The sequence below is a fragment of the Vidua macroura genome, chromosome 2, assembly GCF_024509145.1.
Source record: "Vidua macroura isolate BioBank_ID:100142 chromosome 2, ASM2450914v1, whole genome shotgun sequence".
NCBI lineage: Eukaryota > Metazoa > Chordata > Aves > Passeriformes > Viduidae > Vidua > Vidua macroura.
This window is the reverse complement of record NC_071572.1, coordinates 41,126,690-41,148,264: the sequence shown is the minus strand read 5'-3', so window position 1 is coordinate 41,148,264 and position 21,575 is coordinate 41,126,690. Positions and strand designations below refer to the sequence as shown.

Below are 21,575 nucleotides of genomic sequence, written 5' to 3'. Positions count from 1 at the left end.
AAACACAGGTTTGCAGCACAAGTTCAAAAAAATATACAAAGCACGATACACGTTTCTCTGTACAGAAATAGTTCATTCCTCAAAAACGCTTCACATTTTTAGGCAGCGCACATCTACTTCTCCCTCTCCAAACATTATTAGGGTTCCTTTTAGACCAATAATCAAACCTGAAAAGCACTGATTGTTTCAAAAATACTGTTGCAGCATTTTGAAACAAGTAGAAGAACATCAGCCATCAAAGTACTATTCAAAGCATAATTTCAATCAAGGTCCCTTACATTTTATGCACCTCACTTTTGTGTTAGAAGGATATTGTTATTGTTAATGACAGAGTGAATCCCAACCTTAACTTTGTTGAAACCAGCAGAAACATTGAAAGGCAGAAACTTTTAAAACTCCAGTATGAAATTCCTCTGACATTCCAAAAAATAAATCTAGGATACTGGGTATATGAAAGATCAGATTTAGTTATTTGAGAAAATTATTGCTTCATTTCCTGTCTTAAGCTACCTGTCTCTCATCCACCTGAAATCCCTCAGGTAGCTGCCTGCTGCTATCCTGTTTGCTCCACACCACACATTAAGGTTGGTAAGCTCTGAGAAAATATGTTAGAAATTCAAAGATCATAGTAATAGGAGTTCACATGATGCATGTTTGGGGAAGTGTCCCATCAGGATGTGTTTACAGCACCTCTTACACAACATATTTGCTATCTGAGGTTCACCTGAACCATAGAAGACTGCGCTAGTGTCTTGCTAGTAGCCTATGGCCTGGGTCTGTCTTGGACCTGCCACACAATCACCTTTCTGACTTCTTCCTAGCTACTTCTACGTAAGCAGCAAAACCAGTTTTAATATGATTCTATTTGAGTCCAGTTCATTCTGACCAAGACAGTCTCAGGAGGAACCACACAAGCATCTGAGCCAAAAGGAGGGTGCTCATCTGTGACTGATTTGTGTTCTCAGAGAGGAGGCAGCCATTCCCATCATCAGTGGCAATGCAGTTTTAGCATTTCCTTGATTCCCTCTTGGTTTTGATTTTTTCTTTTTTTTTTTTAAGTGAAATAAGCCTCACATTTTCCTGGCTGAATGGATCTGTATTGATTGCAAAATAGCAATTTTACTTTCATAACCAATTTTTTACTGAAAAGTCCTGTTTTGGCACCTTCCTCTTTTTACATCTGATACATAGCCCCATATGAGCGGAGGAAAACTAATTCCACCCCAGCTAAAGTCAGTACACTGACCTCAAAGAACTTCTAACAGCTAAGACTTAAAAAATAAAACCAACAAAAACCAGTTTCCCAAAAGTAGCCTTTGATTTCAAAACATAAGATTCTGAGTCATCATGAGACATATTTCACTTTCATTTTTGTTATGAGTTTTTATGTGCATTCACTAATACTTCTTACTGGTAACAAAACTTCTTAAGTTTTTGAATACGGGATTTTGCAAATTAGATTTGAACTTTCCAGGAAATTAAAAAGGGTCTAAAACTTAAGAATTATGAACATTTGAAGTTCTGTATTAAGAATGCTCTCTTATCCAATCTATTTATCCTTACAAATCAAATCTTTTATTTTCTACAGAAATTAACAAACTCTGCTACAGTGCTGGTAAATAAAGACCCAAGTTTTTTTCAAAAGCCTGTATGAGGTTAAAGAGAAAATATGACCTATTTATAAGCAGCACGTAGGGAAGACAAATTGTTAGAAAGGTTTGGCAATGTTCTGCCATTACCTCAACCCTCACTCTCAGAAGTAAAAATGAGGGCTGATTAATTTTCAATTTAATCCCATCTCTAGAAATAAGGGTGCATATTACAAATATTTCTTTTCCAAGCTTCTAAGCCAGTATCAACTCAGCAACAAACACCATCACTATATACATTTTCCATTAATTCCATTTTGATAATCAGTCTGGTAAATTAATACCTTAGAGAGATGTTTATGTACAAGAAAGCATTGTGCCATGCTAGAGCCAAACTCCCGGAGGATCCTTTTCAAAGTATCAAAAGAGGAAGAGAATAAAGGTGTGTATGAAAAGTAATCACCACTTAACATGCGGGCATTTTTACTTTCCTCACTTTACTGCTTTGTGCAAAAACTTCATATGACCTACACCAGTAGTAAAAGTGTTCGTGTTAAGTTGATAGTACCTATGTTTAATGGTTAAAATAATGTGGATTTCTTTACATTCCAAAGAAACTGTGCAGTCCTGATTCTTCAATTAAACTGAGGTCTGAAATTGCAGGTCACTATTCCAACAGCACCGAAGATAAAAAGATGGGGCATTTTCCCTTCCAGCATTCTCAGCAGAGATCTCCTGCTGGGAAGCAGGCTCAGGGTTTGGGTATTGCCAATGGCTTCAGAAGAGTGAAGCAGACATTTTCAACTGGGAAACAGCATTTTGTCCTGGATGTTGCTCAGCTCCTTCCTGTAGGTAAAACTCAACTTCTCTTGCTCCACTTTCCCTCTGACAGCAGCCTCATCTCCATCTGTAGCTCAGGACAGCTATTTCTTGATCAGGACACAGAGACAGCAAAGAAACCATGGCTCACTGAATACACATCTCTTCTCACATTTCACTGTTTTTATTGCAGTATTCCCACAATAAAACCAGTAAGTGGTAATAAAAAGCTAACTCCCTGCCTTTAGGATTCCACTTGATTCTGAACTGTGTCTCCTCTGCCTGCTCCTCTCTCTCTTCCCCCCAGGAGGGATAAAGGTAAGCATCCCTGCCTGCCTGGAGGGCAAAGTAGTAGTTCCACAGAACTGCTGCCACTGCCCCAAGGGAACCTGATGGGTGCCCAAAGGGAGGGGAGCAGCCTCTGGTCTACAAAGGAGACAAACTACTAGTTCTACATCATGGATGGGATAAAATATAAATAAATAAATCCCACCATTAACCACAACGGGGGTGGAGGGAAACCTGGACAGTGAAGCAATTCCCAGGAGACTGAGAGTGTTGCAGCAGATGGTGACATCCATGTCCTCCCCTGGGATCAAACTGCAAGGCTGAGTAGCTGCCAGCATTCCCTGGAAGCTCTGTCCCTCTCCTGCTCTATGCCGACACCTCTTACAGATTCAGCACGCAACACTTCCAAGAGCAATGGTGGGGCTTCTCTCCAACAGCAGCAAGAAGCAAAAAAAGCAGCTCTTCCAAGACTTTAGGGCAATTTAAGTCACCACCTTCACTAAGCAGGCCTGAAGCTGTCATTCAGACACCCCAGCACCAAAGAGACAGCAAAGCCACATGCACACATCTAAGGCCTGACACGTTCAGCATGCACTAGGTATCTAATGAGTAACTTCAATGGATTTGCAATCATGAGCATAACAAACAACTGCATTTTTAAACTCCCCCAACAGAACAGCTGTCAAATACAAAATACAGCTGTGAACAGGTTTGCTTACCTTCCGATAAATCATGTGACACATAGCCACCCTCAGCTTCATGCCAGCCCGCTGCACATGATAGAAGTATAAGTGGTGCATGATAGCCAGAATAAGTGTGCACACAGACAGAGCACCTGCATAGCAATACGCAAAATTCAAAGCTACCTCATCTGAGGCATCATAGTTTTCAAAATAATTAATAATTTTCCCCAAAAAAATTGGTTGAATTATTTTGAGAGTTTCCTGGAAAAGAAAGAAAGGGGAAATGTATTAGTAATTTCATATCACACCGTGCTAACCAAGTCTATAAACAGGCAAACAAGAGCCAAGTACTGCCACAAGCCATATCCCTTATTATTTTGTCTTTATTGTGCTCTAAAATGTCAAGCCAATTTTTATCAACACATTATCCAAAAGAAACATGTTCGACATTAAAATTTAGCTGGAACTTCAGGGAGAACTCTCTCAATTACCAAAAAAAAAATGCTTTGATGTTATAAAAATTCAATGAGAATGTATTACACTTCCATTTTTTTAAATGCCATGCATCCTTTAGAGCCACTTACAGAGAGAAAAAAAAACTCTTTCTATTGGGCATCCCACTTAGATATATAAAATACAAATAAGCCTTACAAATCAAGTCAGTGGTTTGCAATGTCTCAAAAATAATGCACTGAAATGAGTTCTCTGTTCCACTTCCATAATCCCACAGTTATGACTCAGTTTTTCAGTCTCTGCAGGCCTATAGCTCTGTTTTACCTTTCTGAGAACATTACCAGGTTCTCTGAGCAGTCCAGGATGAAGTCACCAGTACATGTCATGCAGTCTAAGTGGAAAAGTTTCACATTGCTGTTAGCCAAGAAGTAGGTCCTGTGACATTTTACACCACTTACCTCAATCATTGTGAAAATTCCAAACACTAAATAGGATTTCCAGTAACACAGAATAATGGCTTTTGTTAAATGTGGTGTTTTTCCTCTCTTTTTTGCTTTTTGCACCTCTTTATCCCAGTACCTGGCAAAAAAAGTGCAAATATGTTGGAGGACAGAAGTAAAATCACAAGGCAATTTCCTAGAATAAAACACTTTCAGACTAACAGCCAGATTGCCCTGATCACCTAATAAAATTGAATCAAATGAAACGAGTTAATAATGTCTAGACCTATTTGCTCTTGGTAAATCACAGACAATTCACCACTGTTGGGTATTATCACCCTTGACACATTTGCTGATGAGGAACTCTTCCTTTATTTCTTCTCCCCTCTGATCAGACAGTCACCACTCACCTTAATTAAGAGCCTCCTATCATATGATCTCCTGACCATGGACTAAACTGAGGCAGCACAGTGTCTCTGTCTATCCATATGCCCTGTGCTTCCCCAGAGAGGTTGTGATGTCCAACCCTTTCTCATGTCTGGCCCTATTTTCTACCACAAGCTTTGCTGAGGATTTTGTCACCCAACACTCCGCACATCTCTCTGAAGGCGAGGATTCGGCAACAGAGTGGCAAAAACCTTTCCATCACCACATGTAGGACACAATCTGTTCACATAAAAACCAAAGACAGTAATAACAAGCATGATTTTAGCAAGAAAGTATCACAACTTAAGCAGACTTCTTAAAACACGCTGCTTTCAGAGAGGAACCTCCCCCTTTCTTCTGAAGGCTAAGTGTTTTCTGCCAGACCTCTGACCTTGACAGTTTGAGGGATGAAATGAGTCTAAGGCATGAAAGCCAATTATTTTGCAACAAAGCAAAAAAGTTCAAAGCATACAGATAAGAACCTTTTTTTTTTTTACCCTCTTTTTGTTACATGAATTACAGTGTTATTGTCTACATGCTTTGAAAACAGAAACTATGTAGGTTCTGTGGGGTTTCTTGGCTCAAGAGAAAAGACTACTTCTGCAGGCAGCTATTTATGAATTATATTCTCTGCTTCTTGGTCAAGTACACTGAAGAATTAAAAAACACTCTTTTTTTTTTTTTTTCTTCTATCATTTCCTGACTCATGCAAGTGTGTGCTTTTACTATAAAAAATCATTGGAAAAAATCCATCTTCCCTACAGCCAAGTCCCTAAACTGTTTGAAGACACAACCATGGAATTTGGCAAAGCTCTCCAGCTACAAAGACATTAAAAGCAGCAACTCCTACAAGCTTATCACCTACTCTCTTTCCTCAGTTAACTTATCCAGAGCAGGATGATGTCAGATCTGGTCAACCTTTCGTTTCTGGATTCTTTTTACTTCTTGAGGAGTCTCTTATCCCAAGCAAACTATCAGGAAAGTCCATCTGCTCTGCTTTCAGTGTAACGGCAAGAAACAGGAAGGCCACACTTTCTTAATACAGAGGCCACCTTTCACTAAGAAGCATCGTTTCCTCTAACTATATTTAGCAGAAGATTATTTGAAGACAAAAATCCTCTCTGTTGGAAGACTCATGACAATTGATATAAATAGTAATTATTTGAAGATATTTTCCTACTAAAATATAGATCTCCCTGAGTCAATAACACTACAAACCAGTACACAGTCCATGAAAAAGTACTTAAAACCAAATAAAAACACTTCCTAGATACATGCTTTTAGCTGTCCAAGGCATCTTGCCCAATTTACCAATGATTGGTAGATTTTCAACATACATATATTTATATACACACATATATTTAAAAGGTCACTTAATTCAATTTGCAATCTAAACAAACAAACAAAAAGAAATAAAATACAAACTTTCTTCTCCACTTTTATACAGAGCAATTTGAAGTTTCCACAGCTGTTTTACCACAGGCCAGAAGATTCACACATTTATTAAGGATAACTACCATTACAGTTGATGAAAAGTTGTTTTTTGCAAGCATTTTGCAAAGTGTCAAATTAATTATAAATGACATAATGGAATTACTCTAATGCAGTTCCATTATGTATAACTTGAAAAAGTCTAAAAAGTATCTATGGTAAACAAGTTCTCTTAGTTCTTACTGCTCTAAATTCTTCAGTTTTTAACCTTGTTTAACTTTACAATAACATCTTTTAATTTTAGAATAGAAGTAAGATTTTTACCTTCTCCAGCATTAATACAATAAAAGAGAACAATTGTGCCTTCCAAGCCAAAGTATTCTACAATTTTTCTCCTTACCACTGCAATTCCTCTCCAAGCTTCTCTGAGGAATCTTCTGGCATCACTTTATACATATCATCTTCTTCAAGCCTCCGTTTATGGCCGGTAATAAATAAGGGATTCAACCACCTAGTTAAATACAAATTATTAGTAAACTGATTAGCAGACCAAAAAGAGTAATTTATTTACATAATAATTTCATTCTTTTACACCCTTCTTTTCTCCTCTTCCTGAATCATTTAACATCCATACGTTTCGCTGTACTTTTATCTAAGAATTAAGTCAACTCCTATCTTGCAAATGGGAAAGCATTTTCCACTTCCTAAATCCCTTTATGCCCACAGCAACTTACTCCCAGGCATTCAGACAGCCAGCATAACCCTTCTTGGCCCTATGGAAATTGTTTTCTTACAGTGTTTCCTTACACTCAAGGAAAAACAGCATTCCTTTAAATATTAAGGGAAAAAAAGTATTAAAGGTCAGTAATTTAAAGACAATCACTGAAATGTAAAAATGGGAAAACAATGGATTATTACTGTATCTTAATCATATTTGGAAATATAAACAGAAGCACACTGACACAGTGTGTAGGTTCAAAAAAGGAAAATAATGCCTAACAGCTCAATTTCCTTAGTGGAAAGATTCTTAAAAGCTCAGTATTTTACGAGAACACTTTGAAGATAAATTATAATAGCAGTACTGTAGATTTTTTGAGAAACACTGTATTTTGTTAGATCAAATAGGCCAACTGACAGCGAACAGCAAGACTAGATTTTTATGCACCTGGATCCTTCTCAAAGCCTGAAGCACCAGGGAAGTCCAAACAGTTTCAGTTGGGCCCCACAAAGCGAAGGTTGTATTGCATAAAGCACAAAAGTGACCAAGTTGTCCATGAGATGGAGAAAAAGGGAATGACATGTGCAAAACAGGCATGGCTTAGTGGGAACAATGGAGTTAGGGTACTTGCAGTTTTCCATTTAGTTTGTCTCTCTACTAAATTTGTGATATTTTGTTTCCAGGAGACGTGGATTTTGGCTCTAAGGCTTTTCCTATAAGTACTTTTTCAACTGGTTAACACCATCAAAATCAAGAAGTCAGGGATGGATCTGTTTTGGAAAAAAACTGTTGCCCTGATTTTTAAAAGTGTTAAGTTTTCTTCTATAGTTCTTTTGAAAGTTTTCAAGTTCTCATAAAACTTCTTTAGCCTTCTGATAATGTTTACATATTTGAGAGTCAGAGTTCCCACACAATTTCATGTATAAATAGAATAGTTTACATATTTCTCTGTGGGTGGAGAGAATGATCTTTGGACCAGTGTGGTTGGAGAGGAGGTAATTCCATCCTCCAATCCACAATCACCTTTGGAATTCTATAAATACCAGATGTTTGAATAAAACTTGGTCTTTTTCTCTTTTGAACTTACCAAGCTTCTGAGTACTCATTTAATGTCCAATAGTGACAGAAAAAATACTCTTGCATTCAAGGCAAGCTGTCTGTTTGTTCTCAATTGCCTGTGAAAGTTCTTAACTGCTGCTCAGTTTCTGATATTTATTTACTCCCCAACTTCACCAACACAGTTCTTAAAAGAACGTGTGGTGTGCTAGGTGAAGCGTGTTATTTTCTGGAAGACCTACATGTGAGATTTCAAAACTGGGGTGGTTCACAGTGAGGGTATTTATTTATTCACAACCACAACAGTGGTTATGAATACTCATCAACTTGCTCTACATTTCTTGCTCGGGCATGTTCTAATTAAACTTGGTATACACTGGCTTACAAGAAGGCTGTTGGCTAGTTTTAGAGAGGGTGGATGGGCAGGCAGAACCTTAGAGAGGAGGCTCAGAGTTTCTTCAAAGAAAGAAAAGGTTGTAGAAACCTCTTTTCCCACGCTCCATGGCACAACTGCAAGTAACAAATGGGATTATATAGTGTTGCTCCTTCACTACTTAGCATGTTAGCACAGTGTTTTCGTGACTCATTCAAAAAATTAAGTCTCTATCCTTAGAGCAGCACCTTTGATGCCTAACAGCCCTTTTTAAACTCTTGGAGTGAGTACTGAAGATTTGTTTATGTGAGCTGTTAACTCCTAAATGAATGTTACAGGTACAATTAGAAATAGAAAGTACTTGTCAGACAAGTCTGTTGCATGGACTTTATGGTTAAATAGCATCAGGGCCCAAATCACTACCACATCTTTCCCACAAAAGGTCCTAACAAAAGGTCTTAAATACCAACTGCTCCAACCAGCAGCAAAACTTCTGCCTGGTTTGACACAAGGAATCTGCTCCAGTGAAACATGTCTTTGACCTCAGTTCTTGCAGCTGACCACAGGTGAAAAGCAGGTATGAGGCAAATAACCTCAAAGCCATTAAATAATTTCTGCCTGCTGGATGAAATAGCCTCTGTTTGCTCCAGGACAAGCAGGGAAATATCTGCAGACTTCAATTGACTCCTGAGGCTGATACCCAGTGTTTCTTCTCTTGAAACATCACTATTAACCCAGGATGTACCCATAAACAAGTCACAGGTCTCCTTTCAGACAGAGGCTAAAGTTATCTTTCTCCTAGCATGAGAATCAGATGAGGCAGCCCTTTCAGGAAAATACAAAGGCTAAATCCTTCTCCCATCTACGGAAATGGTTGTGAGATTTCACTGGCTACTGCTGCCAAGGTGGTGAAAAGAAAACTGGTTCTGACATTTAACAAGGAACATAAATAGGGTATTTATTACAAAATCACAGAAAGGCTGGGGTTGTGTCAGAAGAGACATCTGGAGATCAGCTGGTTCAAACCCTGCAGCTCAAGCAGGGCCACCTAGAGCTGGTTGTCCAGGACAATGTCCCAACAGCTTTTGAAGATCTCCACAAGGCCTTCATAACCTCTTCAAGCAGCCTACAACAGTGCTCAATCACCCTCACAGCAAAGTAGTATTTCCTGATGTTCAAAGGGAACCTCTTACTATTCAGTTTGTGGCCCCACTGCCTCTGATTCTACTCCTGGACACCACTGAGAAGAGCCTGGCTCTGCCCCCCCTTGAACCCTCCCCTCAGGTATTTATCAACATTGATGATATCCCTTGGATCCTCTCCTCTCCAAGATGAACAGTTCCAGCTCTCTCAGCCTTTCCTCCCAGAAGAGATGCTTCAAACCCTTAATCATTCTTGTGACCCTTCACTGTGCTCTTTCCAGTATGTCCATGTCTCTCTTGTACTGGGGACCCCAGAACTGGATTCAGGGCCCCAGCTGTGGCCTCAGCAGTGCTGAATATAGCACTTTCTGCATGCAGCAGGGTACATAGAGGAAAACAAAAGACACTTTAGAAACAGACTTAAATATACAGTCTTAAAAAATAAAAACAATGCTTTTAATTTTACTCACTAAAGCACCATTCCTCTACTTATACTGTTCAAAAAACCACAGGCAGGCAACAGGAAAAATAATGCCTTTCGCTGAAGGCAACTGCTGACAGCATTTGATCCCACACTACAGCCAAGAGAAGCACGTGCTGACCACAGATGTGCAGTCCACTGCAAAGAAACCCACTGAGAGACAACACTCTCAAGTGTACAGGTCTGTAAGAACCATCCAGCTTATCCTTTTGTCCTTAAACTCCCAAAACAACTTACTGATGATATGCCCATCTCCACTGAGGAGTTCTTACAGTTTGCAGAAAATCCCTTGTCGCCCCATCTCCACGCTGTACCTACAGTGTGAGTGAATTTGAAAAAGATTTAAGGAGCAGAGAGATGATAGTGCAGGGTAAAAACTGCCAGAAGTGTCAGGGCTGTCAGACTATTAGTTCCAACGAGACCTAGGCAACTTCAGGGCTTCTCCCTTTTTTTCATCAGTTAAAACCATAACACTGAAAAGAGTAATATATTATTATAAAGGACAACAACATGGCAAAAACTCAGCACAAGCCCACATTTCCGTAAGGTTAGGGAAAAAAATTGTATTAAAAACTCAAAAAATTGTAAAAATCACCCATTATTGACCTTTCTGACTAGTGTCCCCCAAAACACCCATCTTCAAGAGCTACTGCTCTGGAGATTTCAGGAGTAAAAAAGGTTTTAACAGTATGTTGTATTAACAGAGTATAGTTAAATACCTGTAGAAGAAGGTTAAACATTTTTATTTTCAAATGTTGCTTAGTCCTTGAAGGGCTTTTATCTCAAGAATGAGTTCTTCTATGAACTCTAAGTACAGCAAGAAGAGTTTGAGCATCACCATTTCACTGATGCATACTGAACTTTAAGCTGGAAGGTCTACTTCCAGACAGAAGACTTAGCACATGCTCCTATTCAGTCATTAAAGTTTCCACCTGAATGCCACATGCAGATTAAGCCCTGTGGGATTCTCTGCACTCACGGCAGAACGGAGACCAAACTCAAGTCACACATTTGTAAGACACAAACCAACCAAGTCCTTCTCTTGCCTGAAGGCTCAGTTAAATTAGAGTGCTGTCAGAGGACTGCTGGAGGAGGCTGACAAATAAAGCAAAGGCCTACATAAAGAACATCCCTGAAACCCCAACATAGCCATAAAGGAAGACTACTCATTAGAGTGGTATGTCTTTTGTCAGAACAGAGATCAGCTAACACAGATCTCTTCAAAGAGTATTAAAAACAGCTCGCAGAAAGTTAGCATTTGTTATGAAAACAGAACCTGTGCAAATTGCATTATTCTTTAATAAAAAAGCTAAAATAATAACCTAAATTAAAGAAATTGAGGAAATATATAGACAGTCATGCAAACCCCTCCTCTCACCCCAATGATGGGCTCAATACCAATCTATTTTACTGGAAGAGAGGAACAATATGCTGTAGAGGTAAGACTCACACTGCCTTTCTGTATTTCTTTCTGAAGAAGCTGTTCAACTTAAATAAAAAGAGGACTCTCTCGTAACTGTCTTTACTTTTGCCAGGTACCTTCCTGTGTGCTAGGAATTTTGAAATTTTTTTTTTTCTTACACATTGCCTCATTTTAGTTGCTCTTTCAGAACACAGGGTTCACATGATGCCCTTCAAAGAGCTTAGCCCAAATTCTTCCTAGCATGACCTATGCATAAAAATGTGAGTTTCTGTAAGAATCCAGAGTACCTTGTGTTCTGCTGGGAATGCCTCTATTCTATCAAAACGATTAGCTGATCAAAGACATCAGTCTGGAAACATGCCCAGAATAAGTCCCTGGTACTGCCAGAATACTGATGTCACTTGGAATAAAGATTAAAAAAATAAATTAAAAAATCACTCTATAATCTGATGCAAACCCAGAGATAGCCAACTGCGAAACAGTAAATCACTGTTCTGACCCCAAAAGGCTTTTCACCTCCGCAGCAGTATCTTGGGCACTGATAAAAAAAGAAAGTGATTCATTTCTGAACCAGCAGATACACAAAGACCACAATATAAACATTCACTTCCTGCATTTCCCTACTCCTGGGCCCCGACATTACACGCCCTTTAAGATTACAACACAGTCAACCAGCCACAATTTACTTGGTTGCTCAGGAAAAGTCCAATTTTTACCAATTGTTAAGAGAACTACTCCACCAAGATATTGGCAAGCCTCTAAGATTGCAGAAAAAGCTACTACAGTGTTTGCTTACCCTCCCAAGAGAAGTCATCCCCTTGTTCAAAGACAGCATGGAAGAGAAACAGGCCCTGCTATCCAAAAGGCAGCATCATTAAGACTAGTCATGCTATTCTGCTTCATACATGAAATAAAATGTCCTAAACAAGAAAACTTATTAGATTTCCTATCATGCCAAAATAATTTCCTATCAGCCAAGGAAGAAATACATTACAGATAGGTAATGAAATTAATAGCAGTGTCCAGCTCAAATGGTTCATTAACCCAGGGATGGGACCTCCTGTACCTCTGGGTTTTTATCGTGTCCTGCTTGCGTATACTCAAAAAAGTACTATTCTCAGCCTGCAGAGCAGGCTTGCAGAGCTTCCTAGAAATCTAAGCATACATTACAAGTTCTTCATGAACTGGTAAAATCTGTCAAAAAAAATCAGCCAAGAAGCATTTGCAATTACATTACAAAGCTGACACAAATAAAAAATGTCCTAAGATCAAAGGATGTGTCTGTAAGGGCCCTGGGTGCTCCTACAAGTCTCAATTGCCTTGACTAGCCCCACAACAATCACCCCACAGTCACTTGCATATTACAGTACCTTCCTCTGCACAAGTGCAAAATTTCTTTCTCACCAGTTTCACAAGAGCTCCTGCTTTATCACAGGACAAGTCAGAAAAATCAGACAACACAAACTGCTTGCCTGATTAGGAAAATACTTTCTTTATTTGTAATAATAAGCAGAAGTTTAATTTCTGGATAATTTTACAGCACCCAGTCAAAGCTATATCCAGTATACTCTCATTAGCTAATTTCTTAGAGGTGTTTTACAAACTGCATTTTCCCCATTCCTCTTAAGCTTATTTGTGCATTACATTACAAGCATCACCTGTTTACACTCAATGGCAAGTTATTTTTCAACAGTTGCACAGGAGAGTCTTTGTTTACTCAAATTCCTCCGTAACACTAGGATTTTGTCTCTCTTGAGCAGCTTGGAAGCACTACTTCAACAACTAAGCTGCAAAGTAACACATTTTTTTCTCTTTAATCACCTACTTTGGAGATGGCTTTTTTGATAAAATAAATGGTATTTCCTCACAGGCCCTTTGGATAATAATGCACGTTGCTTATTCTCCTGGATTCACCCCAGGAGTCTGCCTGCCTCACTGTACTGTTCATTACCCACCTTTGTGACACTCTACACCAGCAGTGCAATTCAGCACTGCTATGTGCTTGCTCTCAGTCCAGAGGATCACTGCTGGCTTTCTGGATGTACAGAAAGAAGGACACACATGCTGAGAGTCTCCAGAGTTATTTGGCAAGAATTCATAAATACCCTAGCAACAGTTTTTAGTCATCATGTGATATTTTTTTTTAACCTCTCCATTCCATATGTTCATCTACTCTCATTAGTAAGTTGCCTTCTCCCACTTCCCCTTAGGAAGGCAGTCGTCCACAAGTAATAAAGGAAACAAAGTAAGACTGGTATTTCTTCAGATGCTTTTCAACTGTGTTTTGGTCGCAACTTCACTCCCCAGTTTAATGTGGCTTAAAGAGCAGCTTTTCTCATTGCTTACAGAAGGAAGAAATAGGAATACAATTAAATTACTTCAAAGCCATATTAACTCAAAAACGACCTTCAGGCTTCCAGTTTCAATACCAACTGTATTAACCTTTGATACCCAGCTCCATCTCATCTTCCAAGCTGCTGCCTTTTCCACAGCACAGTGTGAGCAGCTAAGCTGCTGAACACCCACTTTCTGGTGCTGACAGTAACACAATTGGTATCTGACTACATTTATTGCAGGCTGTTTTCATGTTGTTCATCAGCCAGGTACAGAATTACCTTATTAATCTAGCACACTTCCTGGTATTTCAGACAGCAAGAAGAAACACAGACATGGCAAGAAGGGGGGAGCATACTACAAACTAACATTTTCTGCAGGCCTAGAAGCAGGGAAGAGAGGAGTGGCATCACCTGTACCTGTGCCATTTCAAAGACTTTTCATTAAAATATCAATTTCATTAAAATAAAATTAAAATATCAATTAAAATTAAAATGTCATTAAAATATCAATTTCAAACCCAGCAACCACAGGCCAAGAAAAATACCAAAGTACCAAAGATTTAATGTAAAGGTCTGAAGATTGTGACTTATAAAAATAAACTTCAGTAATTACTCATTAAAGAAGGACCTAATGGTGGGAATTTCTGTATTAACATCCTTTCTGACAAGCAATGGAAATAGGGAGAATTAAAATGCCCCATGAGTTCCCACTATTATTACAAGTGGTATGGTGCCAGGGATACAAAACAAATAACATAAAATAGATGACTGATCTTTTCAACATTCCACTCCCAAAATCTAATTGGGTTATCTCCCTCCTCCACTCTACATACAGCCTAGTTTTCTAGAAGCGGGACAGAGAAATTATTTTTGGAAAAGAAGACAAAAACAACATCATGACATAATCTTAATTTTCAAGTTTTGCAGGAATTAGAAGACATTTTCTCTCATAAATGATACGGCAGGCTTTACATAAGCATTCCAAAGGCAAATAGTCTGTGTTTCATTATACTCTTAACAGTTCATCTAACTGCATATCTAAGCACAGATATTTACAGTAGATAGCAAATGCTAACACTTCAACAGTTCATACACACTTGCTGTAATCCATATAATCTATTTAGCACTCTTTAGCCACATATTTTAACTTTACTAGCTCATAAACAATAATTTTCAAGTATTTTCTTTTGCATAATACAGACATCTCGCAAATAAACATGCAAAAATTAATGCACTAGCTCAAGAGAACAAATTATTCAAATTTGACAGCAAGACATTAAATATCTGATAAATGAACAAACAAGGCATTATCTTTCAAAAAAAGTTGTATGTGTGATCCTCAGTCTTGTTTCATCCAGGAGAAAAAGAGAAGCAAGTGTGATTTCCATCACAAAAATGTGTTTTCTGTTTATCTATACTGAAAATGCTTACATATTTCTTCAGTTTCTTATCATACCACAACTGCCCTGCACCAGTAAGTCAATAAATGAACTTAGCTACCTCAGAGGTCTTTATAAAGTGGCATTACTATGCAATTTCAGGCATTAACCATGGGAATTCACTAAATATCAAGCAAGATCCCAGGCAAGTCACAAAGCCTGATATTTTCACGTTAAGTAAATGTAAAATCCTCATAGTCAAATCTATTCACTGACATAGTAAAGAACACAAACCAATTTTATTGGTGGCACTGCTGAAGTCCAGTTGAAATATCCAAGAACAATGATGAATTCTTTGCATAACTTCTTTCAATGCAAGGCAAGAAGCACTTGAAGATAGATAAGCATACAATACTTAGGTTACTTGAGAAATCTGGTGAAATCAGTCAGTGGCCTTTCTGATTCTAAGCCACAGAGTGAGAGAGGAGGAGGAAGTTAAATAAGGTGTGTAGCTATTGACACTGCTACAAGAGAAATCTGTGACATGACTACATTTGGTCAGGCAAGAAGCTACATATTGTACAGTCCTCACTCAAAATCCTGGGACTTACATATCTATTCTTACCCCATCCAATTCACACTTAAACCCAAAAAGGAATATTGTTTTTTACTCTTCTCTCCCACTGCACTTCACATCAGATCCATGAAGAAGACTTAGTGGTTGTGTCATTCTCCTCAAAGCACACATGTAGTAAGTAAAAACAATGCTGCCAGACACTAAAAGGTAATAATAAACCAATCACTGACTTATTCCTTGGAGTAACAACTCTGTAGATGCCTTGCTGCAAGTTTTCAGATCACGTTTTAATGCTGTTATTGTAATGGCAATTGCCTCATGTCAAGTCACGATGTGAAAAGGCATCTAGCCTGAGGATGATGACAATGTTCAGTGTTCCAAAAAACCCAAAGACTTGTCACAGTCATGGTGAGTCTGTGACAGATATGTAATTACTGTTATTATTAAAATGAAGTTACAAATTTTTATTTGTCTGAAATCTAGAAGCATCTTAACTTCTTTTACTTCTCTGCACAAAAATGCTGGATACTCTTTCCAGGGTGTTCCAGCTTGCCCTCCTTCTCATATTGTTAACAGCGTAAAAGTTATTAATTCTTTCAAAAATTTTATCATACCCTATGTTTGGCAACTTTCCACTAAAGTGGATTTGATGTCCAAAAAGCAGAATGCATAAAATTCAGTAACTGCTATATAGAAGAAATATCTTTAGTAACTCAAGTGAACAAGTGCTCTGAGCAAACACAGATATGCTTCCTACTTAATGAACATGCAAGTTCAAAGATGGGCTAATAGCCAGAAATGAGAAATAGTCTTACTGTCTTAAGTTATAAATTTAATAATCTCACCACCCACATCAGAAAAAAAAGATGCAAAAAGTGCTATTCTCAACTGCATGGGGGCCTGTAAGGCTTTTTCAATTCCTAAACTTTCTACAATTGAATAGCTGTTTAAACATGAAAAACACAGCTGATTTCTCTCTTCCTTGGACAAACTTCAAAAAGAAAGCAAACCCTCCTATCCATTCTTCAGAGTCACCATTCTCACCAGCAAACTGAGCCAGCAATAAAAAAACCAACAACCTAACAACACAGATGAAGTAAATCAGGAATACAAGCAGTCCAAACTATAACTGAAATACCAGCCAGCGCTTTAAAAAGTTTGGTGGGCATGGAAATTGTGATTCTTGAGAGTCAGGAGTTACAATAATATCTGAAACATTCAGAAGGCCAATTTGGGCTTTGATAAACCTCTGTTAATATAGCTAATTCAGTGAAAGACACAAAAAACAACAATATTTTGCAACTGCCCTGATCTTCACACTTCTTTCATAAATAGTTTTCATTCTTGTAACGTTACACAAGGGATGCATTATAAAAGTAACAATATTAACACACAATCCAGATACTCCTCTTTCCCATGAATGTACTGCTGGAGTGTTTAATGTTCATCAAGCTCATACTTGCTAAAGTCACAACCCAAAATCAAGAAGACAAGCTTCAAACAATGGAAGAAGAATGTCTCTTCAGCCTACACACTCATTACCTGAGATTTATAACTCAATGAAAACATGACTTTTTTCCTCCCATGAGTTTGATACTGTTTGCACCAGGCAATAATGTAAGCTTTTATTTTGTACCACTGGCAACAAATGGGAGGGTGGTTCCTCACAATGGCAAAACTGCACTTCTGGAGGAAAATACAAACAAAATAAAAATAAGAAGGACCTTTGCTAAGCTGTATGCCGTATTTTTACCCGCATTGACAACAAGCAGCCAACACCTGGAATATGGAGAGCAGAGCAGGCACACAACCACAGGGTGGTGGCTGCTACCACTCACAGGATGGCCTTCCTCAGGCACTGCTTTTCCAGTTCTCCAGAAAAAAACATATCAGAATGTCCTGTGTGAGACAAGAGCTAAAATGAAGCAGTACTCACACAGCTGGGAGATGCTACACTCGTCATAGAAAGGGAGAGTAATTCTAAGTAACCCTTAAAGTTAGCTTTATAGCTAAATGAGAGGGTGTATTAACAGGGTTATTTTGCAGAAAATTGACAGCCCCTCCTTATTCAGTTTTACCGCAGGGCTCAATTTCGAGCCTTGTCTTCTCCAGGCTGAAGAGTGGAGAACAATGAAGGTATCATTTCAGCTGAAATTTACACCCAGAACACACTAATGCTTGTTGACTAATATACCAATGTTAGCTGCGATCACACGCACCACAGGTAAGAGACAAGAAGGCTATTTTCACTGCTTTGAATTACACTGCTAAAAATGCCTGAGAAGCAGGACATTGGGCAAATTCTAAAGCTTTACATGCTCCACTAAACCCTTTTCCAAAGCAGAAGCTTTATGGTTGTACACCAGCATCTGACTGTGAAGTCTCAAGTCCCAGTTGATCTCTGGACTCTGAGCAGACCTGTCATTCCCCAAGCACAGTCTTCCACCTATTTTTCCCTTTGCAAAGTAAGAACCTAAAAACACATAGGGGGTAAAAAAAGCCTTTCATGTGCTTGCCTAAAGCTAGGGAAATTGAAGGTATTTCACTATAGCTGCTGAACACTTCTCTGCAATACATGCAGGGTGATACAGAAGGCCAAAAAAAAGAATGATACAAGCAGTCAGAAAGCTGGCTACAAGCACTGCATGCTTCTTTTTCACATCTAGCTGTATTGGTTTTGGCAGAACTACCAGTAACACCACAAGATTCCAGCAAGGGAAAGGGAACAGACCAGAAGCAGTCATGGAATGCTACATGGCCAACTTAGGTTCATCCCATTCTGCTTGGATTTCACAACAAAGCTGTTTCCAACACAGACATCCCTGGTATTAAAGTAAAAGTCAAAATGCTGAATACAGGGAGTTCTACACAAGAATACAAGCTGCCTTTTTTATTATTATTTATTTTCTTTGTTTTTGCAAATAGTACTCTGAGTGATAAACATGTTTAGTTAAAATCTGTCACAGTTTTTAAAATCCCCGTACCTTCCAAAGGGGACTTCTGCACCTGCTCAGAGTTGCTTATAGAATCAAAGAGTTTTTTATTTGTGTTTCAGAGGCTTCCAAAAAAAGAGCTTCACCTGCCATGCCCTCCCTTCCTTCCCCCTCCTCCACCACACAACATGTGCACCCTGGTTCAGGCTGCAGCAGGTGAAGCAGGATCAGAGCTTTCTCTGGAAGTGCCCTTCCAAATGGGATTTGCTAGGACAAACAAGCTTGGTGCTCTCCCGTTTTACTCTGCACATGTTTTCCTATTATAATTCAAAGCAACTAAAGTGTTGAGCTGCAATTCCTCATCCCTTTGAGTACAGATATATACCCATGCCGAGGTCCCCACTAAGAAGAGACCAAGCACTAACTCTGAACTGGTAGCCCTGTGGCCCCGTAAAGTTTGTAGCAACACCGCCAGCCTTCGCTCTGTGAGACCCAAGCCCCTTCGGAGCGTAGGCAGCAGATGTGTGGGTGAGAGCAGCCAGGATGCTGCCCAGCCATCCCTTACGCCGGGGAGTTCCCACGTAGCCATGCGGGTCAGAAACCACCTCACTGCCGGAGGGCAAAGCCTCACGCCGCATGTGAGCCCAGCACGCCTCGCCGGGATGAGCAATCCCTGCCCGCGACCCGTTATTCAAACGGGGAAGCACAACAGTGCCTGGGAGCAGCCCTGCCCAATTCCGGGCAGGGCTACCCGGGCCAGGAAGCAGAAGGCGCTCCCGTCCTCCCCGCAGCTACCGAGGGAACCAAACATGTGCTCGGAGGGGGAGACGGGGCCGCGCTCGGCGCCGCTTGCCCGGCTGAGAGCTGCCGTGCCCGAGACAGGCAGGCCGCCGGCTGCGCCGTCCCCAGCCCGCAGCCGGGGATTATCGCGGGCTGCTGGGCTCACCTCAGGAGACCTCAGCCCACCTGCGAGCCGGGGCTGCCCCGGCCGGCAGCGCTGACAGCCGGGCCCGCGGGGGCGGGCGGCAGGTCGCGCCCGAGCCCCGCCTGCACAATCGCTGCCGGCAGCCGACGGCGCAGCGGGGCAGCGCCGGCCGCCGCCTCCCGTCCCCGCTCGCTCCCTCCCTCCCGCCCGCCGCCGGGGCGCCCGGACGCTCCAGGAGCCGCGCTCAAGTGCGAGACGGGCACCCTTAGCCGGGGCTCGGCACTCCTGAGCGGCCGGGCGAGGTGAAGCCAGCGGCGCTATGCCCGGCGCCTTCCTCGCCGACGCTGCCCTTCCCCCTGCCCTCGCCCGGGCGCTCACCAGAAAAAGAGCCGGGAGCAGAGGTTGGCATCCTGCAGCGGGTTAGGCTTCTCCTCGCGGGGCACCGGCTCCATGCCGTCCGCCACGCCGCCCCGACCCGCCGGGCGTGCGGCGAGGGCGCAGGACCACGAGCGACTTCCCCCCGCTAGCAGCCGCCGCCGCTCTGCCGCCGGCCGGCGCTGTTTCCGGGAGAGCCGGCACCCCCGCCTCGGCCCTCCTCCTCCTCCTCTTCCTCCTCCTCCTCCTGCCGGCCGCCGCAAGACGCCTCCTGCCGGCCCGGCTTCTCCGCGGAGCCTGAGGAGGTGCCGGGCAGTGCCGGGAGCCGGTCCGCTGCGGCCGGCTCAGTGCCGGCCGTGCCTTCGGCCGGGAGGCTCTGCTCCGCTCCCCCCGGTTTCGCGCTTGTGTGTGCCCCTTGCTGATGGAAAGCATCTCCTCGGTGCACGCAACGCCAAGCGAGGTGGCCGCCCGGCTTCTTTGGACAGAAAAATCCGTCGCGAGTCAGGGGCAAGTCAGACTTAGCGGGACCAAAAGCCATCAGAAACGCTTGCTTATCAGCGCTCCTTCCCAGATGTTGCATGTTCTTGTATTAGAAATCGAAAACCAAACCAAAAGAACAATGTTTAGAAGGGGTTGGCGATACATAATAAAGGAGCTAATTAATTTCAGGACGTGGTGCATCACTGAAATTGACAGTTCTCAAAGGTTTAGCAAGTGATCACCAAACTCCTCTCCAGTCATGTCACCCATGGCCTGCCAAAGGGACCCTGATGAAAAGGAGTAGTGAAAACTGCAAGGAAAGCAGAAAATGCGGGACATGTACCTGAAGTAACCTAAGAACTGTTAATCTCTGTGGCAGAATGGTTCCCTGCCATGCTGTAATTTCTCTGCAGACTATAAAATCCAGGATGGCTGAGGTTGCAAGAGATCTCTGGAGGTCAGCTGGTCCAACCCCTGCTGCTTAAGTGCCATGCCCAGGCAGCTTCTGAGTATCTCCAAGGATGGAGATACTCTCCACAGTATACGCAGCCTTTCTGGGCAATCTATGCTAGTGCTCAGTCACCACCACAATGAAGAAGTGTTTCCTGGTGTTCAGATGGAACCTGCTGTGTTTCAGTTTGTGCCCATTACTTCTAGTCCTGTCACTGGGCACTACAGAGCAGAACTTGGCTCTTTCCTATTTTCATCAGTTTACACATGAATGAGACCCTTCTTAGCCTGGTCTTCTCCAGTCTCTCTCAGCCTGTAGAGCTCTCTCAGCCTTTCCTCATAGGAAAGGTAACTAGAATCCCTTCCTCATCCTTGTGACCTTTCACTGCAATCTCTCCAGTATGTCCCTCTTGGACTGGGCAGCCCAGAACTGAATGTAGGACTCCAGGGAGTCCTACCTTCTGAGTAGAGAGGAAAGATCACCTCTCTCAACCTGCTGGTAAATACTCATTCTAATGCATCCTAGAATATTATTTGTCTTCTTTGCCACAAGGACACATTGCTGGCTTATGTTCAAGTTGGTGTCCACCAGGACCCCAAGCTGGGGTAGCCCCCAGCCCATACTGGTGCCTGGGGTTTTTTCTCCCTGGGTGCAGGACTTTGCTCTTCTGTTTTTTGAACTTCATGAGGTTCGGGTCAGCCCATTTCTCCAGTCTGTTGAGGTCCCTCTGGATGGCAGCACAAGTCTGTGGAGCGTTATCTGTCACTGATCAGATCAGTCACTGGCACACCCAGTTA

The 21,575-nt window shown here is 41.3% G+C and overlaps 1 protein-coding gene across 3 annotated transcripts in view; it reads right to left on the bottom strand.

Annotated features, from left to right (window-relative positions):
- ABCC4 (ATP binding cassette subfamily C member 4) overlaps nt 1–19,924 on the bottom strand; it is a 136,631-nt gene extending 116,707 nt beyond the window's left edge. For all 3 annotated transcript variants that reach the window (XM_053971651.1, XM_053971652.1, XM_053971653.1), the window contains exons 1-4: nt 19,851–19,924; nt 6,530–6,640; nt 4,291–4,411; nt 3,416–3,640 (exon numbers count right to left, since the gene is read on the bottom strand). In XM_053971651.1, the coding sequence (XP_053827626.1) occupies nt 3,416–3,640; nt 4,291–4,411; nt 6,530–6,640; nt 19,851–19,924 (531 nt within the window). The remainder of the gene's footprint in view (nt 1–3,415; nt 3,641–4,290; nt 4,412–6,529; nt 6,641–19,850) is intronic.
- Nucleotides 19,925–21,575: the final 1,651 nt, after the last annotated feature.